The 6,949-nt window shown below is 43.3% G+C and overlaps 1 protein-coding gene across 3 annotated transcripts in view; it reads left to right on the top strand.

Moving 5' to 3' along the window:
- The first annotated feature begins 685 nt into the window (after positions 1-685).
- cnksr1 (connector enhancer of kinase suppressor of Ras 1) overlaps positions 686-6,949 on the top strand; it is a 128,276-nt gene continuing 122,012 nt past the window's right edge. For 2 of the 3 annotated variants that reach the window (XM_036962458.1, XM_036962456.1), the window contains exons 1-2: positions 687-947; positions 6,474-6,631. In XM_036962458.1, the coding sequence (XP_036818353.1) occupies positions 896-947; positions 6,474-6,631 (210 nt within the window). In that variant the 5' untranslated portion in view covers positions 687-895. Of the gene's footprint in view, positions 948-6,473; positions 6,632-6,949 lie in introns of all 3 variants that reach the window. The other variant, XM_036962457.1, reaches the window with a different exon arrangement.

The following is a 6,949-nucleotide window of genomic DNA, read 5'->3' as shown; positions in this document are numbered from 1 at the left end:
AGACACACTTATCATTATTGGATATGATAGATATCTTTTTTGATGTGTTGATCATGTGCATGTTCCTAACAGAAGCATGTCAGTTACTTTATGTATGACCATAACTGGGTGGTTCGAGCCCTGAATGCTGATTGGCTGACCCTATACCACGGGTATGACAAAACATTTATTTGTACTGCTCGAATTACGTTGGAAACCAGTTTATAATAGCAATAAGGACCCTCGGGGGTTTGTGGTATATGGCCAATATACCACGGCTAAGTACTGTGTCCACGCACCATATACCACACCGTATCGTGCCGTATTGCTTAAATAGCCTATGTTAGTACATAAATAATTAAACAAAACAACTCACATACAATGGTAAACTATATTACAGAGCAGGCCTAATAGCTAGTAGTATAGTTACAGTAGAGTTGCTGCAATACACTTGGCTCTAGCACCAAGGCTAAAATAGGAAGAAAACTCCTCACTCCACTCTTGACAAACAAAGCCAATTCCCAAAAGCAACGCACTGTTTTGGGAAAGATTAAGGGATAAGGATTAAGTCGACAAAAATAAAGACCAGCCTTCACTACTCGTTCCAGTGCTTTCGTTTAATCCTTCGTCAAATTATAGTCTAAAATTTGAAGGAATATTTTTTGTTCGACCAATATTATTTAATTCGACCACTCCCACCGCTCCAAACTGAGTGTGAAGAAAATATGCGCATCTGAATCACGGGCAGACAAGCTTCATGCTATTGGTTCCCTGGGGATTTACCTGGAAATGGGAGTGCCCATCATCATCATCATCATCATCATCGAGATGAATTGTTCCTTCCTCTGATCCCTTGTAGAGTCCGTTGAAGAATTCGATTGGGAATAACTGAATCAACGTTCCCAGGACTCCAAGCATGGAGCCTATAACGTCGTGGAGCAAGGAGAGAGTAAGCGACTGGCTCAAAGGTAGGCTATTAACGGCGCCTTTTGTGTTTGCCAGGTACGTTTAATTCGGTTTGCACGCAGGTAGTCGTAAGTAAAACATCCACAAATCCGCTTGGAAGGGGAGGTGTAGGTGGAATGAGGAAGTGAAGTTGAATGGCCATTTCATAAAGTGATCGTAGGTTTTGTACTTTTGTCGACAAGGAGGACACGTTGACCAAAGCGCGAATAGGCCTACAATATTTCACGTCCTACATGTATCAGTTATTGATTATGTGTAACTATTGGAGTGTGCGGTTTTATTAAAGCATCCAAACGAGTCTAAATTACACCAAATACTGAGCTGTCATTTGCAGCGAGTAGAAACCGGACCAGTTACTCAACTGTTTCTGACATGATTAGAAACTACCACCATTTGTTACTACAGTTCAATCCTGTAAAGCTACACAGCTTCAAAGTTTCTTTCATTTGCTTGTAGGCTAATTTGCTTGCACAAGTCATGGCAGAATTAGCAGAACAATCGCCACCTAATTGATGCAAATAATCGTGATAGAGATTTGTCAGGTAAACGTACTTTACTGTTAACATTTTATTCGAGTTTTTTTGGGAAAGTCTTTGTCTACCCACAAGCGCGGTTATCATTCGTATCGCGAAATGGCTACATACAGAGTAATAGACGTGCGTGCATTTAACAGACAAACGGGCAATAAAACTGGACATTTGTTTGCAGATATTGTGTAACGTTTGTCTTTTTAATCCAATAGTGTTGTCGCTTACCAGGGGTGGGATATTGTCAATGTGGCTTTGAATGGATAGTAGCTGTGAAGCTTGATGTTTAATGACAGTTTGCGATGGAACACATACAATATGTACGTACTTTCAGAATTGATTGGCGGGCTACTGGTAGCTCGCGATCTACCTGTTCCAGACCCCCTGGTGTAGAACATGTGATGATATGCTTTTTGTTGTACCAGGAAACAGAGAGAGATCTTTAACACTCCAGATTAGTCTTTGACATTTGAAAGCAACTCCTCCTCCAGTGTATGTTGTGTGGTTTGTACACTGCTCAAAAAAATAAAGGGAACACGAAAATAACATCCTAGATCTGAATGAAGTATTCTTGTTAAATAATTTTTTATTTACATAGTTGAATGTGCTGACAACAAAATCACACAAATTATCAATGGAAATCAAATTCATCAACCCATGGAGGTCTGGATTTGGAGTCACACTCAAAGTCAAAGTCCAGACCTGAATCCAATCGCGAATCTGTGGAAAGAACTGAAAACTGCTGTTCACAAATGCTCTCCATCCAACCTCACTGAGCTCGAGCTGTTTTGCAAGGAGGAATGGGAAAAAATGTCAGTCTCTCGATGTGCAAAACTGAAAGAGACATACCCCAAGCGACTTACAGCTGTAATCGCAGCAAAATGTGGCGCTACAAAGTATTAACTTAAGGGGGCTGAATAATTTTGCACGCCCAATTTTTCAGTTTTTGATTTGTTAAAAAAGTTTGAAATATCCAATAAATGTCGTTCCACTCCATGATTGTGTCCCACTTGTTGTTGATTCTTCACAAAAAATCCAGTTTTATATCTTTATGTTTGAAGCCTGAAATGTGGCAAAAGGTCGCAAAGTTCAAGGGGACCGAATACTTTCGCAAGGCACTGTAGCATTGTCTTGCATTAGGAGGAACCCAGGGCCAACCGCACCAGCATATGGTCCCACAAGGGGTCTGAGGATCTCATCTCGGTACCTAATGGCAGTCCGGCTACCTCTGGCGAGCACATGGAGGGCTGTGCGGCCCCCCAAAGAAATGCCACCCCACACCATGACTGACCCACCGCCAAACCGGTTATGCTGGAGGATGTTGCAAGCAGCAGAATGTTCTCCACGGTGTCTCCAGACTCTGTCACGTGCTCAGTGTGAATCTGCTTTCATCTGTGAAGAGCACAGGGCGCCAGTGGCGAATTTGCCAATCTTGGTGTTCTCTGGCAAATGCCAAACATCCTGCAACATCCTTCTTTCCACAGCTCGCATTGATGAGCTGCACTACCTGAGCCACTTGTGTGGGTTGTAGACTCCGTCTCATGCTACCACTAGAGTGAAAGCACCACCAGCATTCAAAAGTGACCAAAACATCAGCCAGGAAGCATAGGAACTGAGAAGTGGTCTGTGGTCCCCACCTGCAGAACCACTCCTTTATTGGGGGTGTCTTGCTAATTGCCTATAATTTCCACCTGTTGTCTATTCCATTTCCACAACAGCATGTGAAATTTGTCAATCAGTGTTGCTTCCTAAGTGGACAGTTTGATTTCACAGAAGTGTGAATGACTTGGAGTTACATTGTGTGGTTTAAGTGTTCCCTTTATTTTTTTGAGCAGTGTATATCAAACGTTTGGCCTTTGGCTTAACCTCTTTGTCTGCATGGTAAATTGATGCCACCCTATCTTTTTCTAATTTGGGTTCAGATTGGACATTTGTACAGTGTCCTTTTGACTTAACTTACCCGCTGTCGACTTACCATTATGGCACCTGAGAACGCTGTGCTAATGCTTATTATAATGTAGCATTAGGATAGCTGGCTGCCCCCAGAGCTTGCATCCGTCCACTTAGCTAATTAGACCGAAGCAAGCGAGTGCTGATACTACGTAAACAACCTGATGTACGACCAGTCATTATGATGGAGTCCCAGGCTGTTTTGAATGGCTGTCCGCCTACCTTTAAGTAACCCCACAGCCTTTTCATTTGATTAGCATTAGCACACCAATTAGCCGTGTGAACAGTTCCTGTTTTACCATGCGTGGAACAGGTAATTATTATAATTAGTTACTACCGCAATACTTGACTAAGTAAATCATGAGGCATCCTCTCCTCTGTGATGAAAATAATGACAATGCTGATGGCCATGACGATAATGGCGATCAGTTCCGGCCCTAGCCTTTTGGTGGCCCTAAGCAAAATGTTGTTTGGAGGCCCCCCACCTCGCCGGCAAAACATTTGAAATGGCCCCCCTCTTGACGGCAGAGAGAGAAATTGAATTTGTAGAGTTTCCGGCAATTGTACACATTTTGCCATGGGGCGCAGAACATTTTTGCAGTTTTAAAGCAAGTTTGCTGACATTCTAAAAAAAAGTTGTCATGGGGCAGGAAGAAGATATGGCAATTTTAAAATCAATTTCATGCAATTCTACTCATTTTTTTTCTTGGGGCGGTGAGAAAAATGTGCAGTTTTACAGCTAATTTCCTGCAATTGTACACATTTTGTCATGCAATGTACCATGTTAATATGATATCTGAGTGAGAATGACTAATAAAATCAATGGGGGCCCCCTGGATGTCAGGGCCCCTAGCGGCTGCTTATGACCAGGGCTGGCCCTGACGGTGATGATGAGGATACAGATAATGACCCCGATAATGCTGTTGTGATATGGACAGAGATGGGTAACACTTTATTGGAGGGTCTGCTGGCTCATTAAAAATGTGATTACTAGTTTAGGGCATTTCCATGTAAACGGACCTACGGGCACCAACATTTTCAAGTTCATGAGAGCATGTCAAGTGAAAGCAAAGAGTCTATCTTTTTTAGAAATTAAGGCATATATATATATTTTCATTCATTCATTTTTTAACCATTTGATTTCTGATCGAACAGATGGAAAAAGGGGTCTTAGAAAACATCTACCAGAAAGTCTTAAAGTGTATTAGAAATGGATCAAAACAATAATGTTGACGTAAAGACCCCTGGTAACTAATATCAAACACTTATTTTTCGTTTTTGATACATTATTTGCCTTTTTTAAGAAACCAATCATAGATGTCCGTTTCATAAGTTTGGTCAGCAAAGTACAGTAGGCCTACATTAGAAAACAGAGTAAAACACATCACAGTTGTGTACTCTACTGAGCTGTGCTGTACTCTACTGAGCTGTGCTGTACTCTACTGAGCTGTGCTGTACTCTACTGAGCTGTGCTGTACTCTACTGAGCTGTGCTGTACTCTACTGAGCTGTACTCTACTGAGCTGTACTCTACTGAGCTGTACTCTACTGAGCTGTGCTGTACTCTACTGAGCTGTGCTGTACTCTACTGAGCTGTGCTGTACTCTACTGAGCTGTGCTGTACTCTACTGAGCTGTGCTGTACTCTACTGAGCTGTACTCTACTGAGCTGTACTCTACTGAGCTGTACTCTACTGAGCTGTACTCTACTGAGCTGTACTCTACTGAGCTGTACTCTACTGAGCTGTACTCTACTGAGCTGTACTCTACTGAGCTGTGCTCTACTGAGCTGTACTCTACTGAGCTGTACTCTACTGAGCTGTACTCTACTGAGCTGTACTCTACTGAGCTGTACTCTACTGAGCTGTACTCTACTGAGCTGTACTCTACTGAGCTGTACTCTACTGTTCTGTACTCTACTGTTCTGTACTGTACTCTACTGTTCTGTACTCTACTGAGCTGTACTCTACTGAGCTGTACTCTACTGAGCTGTACTCTACTGAGCTGTGCTCTACTGAGCTGTACTCTACTGAGCTGTACTCTACTGAGCTGTACTCTACTGAGCTGTACTCTACTGAGCTGTACTCTACTGAGCTGTACTCTACTGAGCTGTACTCTACTGAGCTGTACTCTACTGAGCTGTGCTCTACTGAGCTGTACTCTACTGAGCTGTACTCTACTGAGCTGTACTCTACTGAGCTGTACTCTACTGAGCTGTACTCTACTGAGCTGTACTCTACTGAGCTGTACTCTACTGTGCTGTACTCTACTGAGCTGTACTCTACTGTTCTGTACTCTACTGAGCTGTGCTCTACTGAGCTGTGCTGTACTGAGCTGTGCTGTACTCTACTGAGCTGTGCTGTACTCTACTGAGCTGTACTCTACTGTGCTGTACTCTACTGAGCTGTGCTCTACTGAGCTGTGCTGTACTGAGCTGTGCTGTACTCTACTGAGCTGTGCTGTACTGAGCTGTGCTGTACTCTACTGTGCTGTACTCTACTGAGCTGTGCTGTACTCTACTGAGCTGTGCTGTACTCTACTGAGCTGTACTCTACTGAGCTGTGCTGTACTCTACTGAGCTGTGCTGTACTCTACTGAGCTGTACTCTACTGAGCTGTGCTGTACTCTACTGAGCTGTGCTGTACTCTACTGAGCTGTGCTGTACTCTACTGAGCTGTGCTGTACTCTACTGTTCTGTGCTGTACTCTACTGAGCTGTGCTGTACTCTACTGTTCTGTGCTGTACTCTACTGTTCTGTGCTGTACTCTACTGTTCTGTGCTGTACTCTACTGTTCTGTGCTGTACTCTACTGAGCTGTGCTGTACTCTACTAAGCTGTAATGTGCTCTACTTTGATATCCAAGCTCGTGAAACAGACTTGTTCAGATTTGATTTGATCCGGACCAACCAAAAATTGGTTGATTAGTTGAATCAAGTGTGTTAGTGCTAGGGCAAAAAACTCAAATGTACACTAATGTAACTGCACATGTGTCACTTGCGTTTTAATAAAAGGTTGAAAAATGATACAATTATCCATGTGTGGTCTCCCTCCAGGTCTGGACGTCCCTCTCCAGCAGTACCCCTTCACAGAGTGGCAGGTGACTGGTTTGGAACTGCTGCAGCTCTCCTCCCAGGACCTGGAGCGTCTGGGCGTCCATAAGATTGGCCACCAGGAGCTCATCCTCGAGGCCGTGGAGAAGCTCTGCTCCCTGGTGAGGACTGGGCTGTTGCTCTCTAGGGGCTGGATGGCTCATAGTGGTCCTCTATAGCCTAGTTGGTACTGTAGAGCGTGGTGCGTGCAACATCATGATAGTGGCTTCGATCCCCTGGACCACCCAAACATAAAATGTATGCATGCGTGATTAAGTCTAAAGCGTCTGCTGAATGGTATATGTTATTGGTATTATATATTGATAGAGGGCCCAAGACTAACTTGAGATATGCATAGAGTTGATGTCTTGGTCTAAACTAATTCCAGGAGATAATACAATTGTTTTGACATTCTTTGCATTTCACATTTTAATCAGGCA

This window comes from Oncorhynchus mykiss, chromosome 25 (assembly GCF_013265735.2).
Source record: "Oncorhynchus mykiss isolate Arlee chromosome 25, USDA_OmykA_1.1, whole genome shotgun sequence".
Classification (NCBI taxonomy): Eukaryota; Metazoa; Chordata; class Actinopteri; order Salmoniformes; family Salmonidae; genus Oncorhynchus; species Oncorhynchus mykiss.
This window is presented reverse-complemented; position numbering and strand designations above follow the sequence as displayed.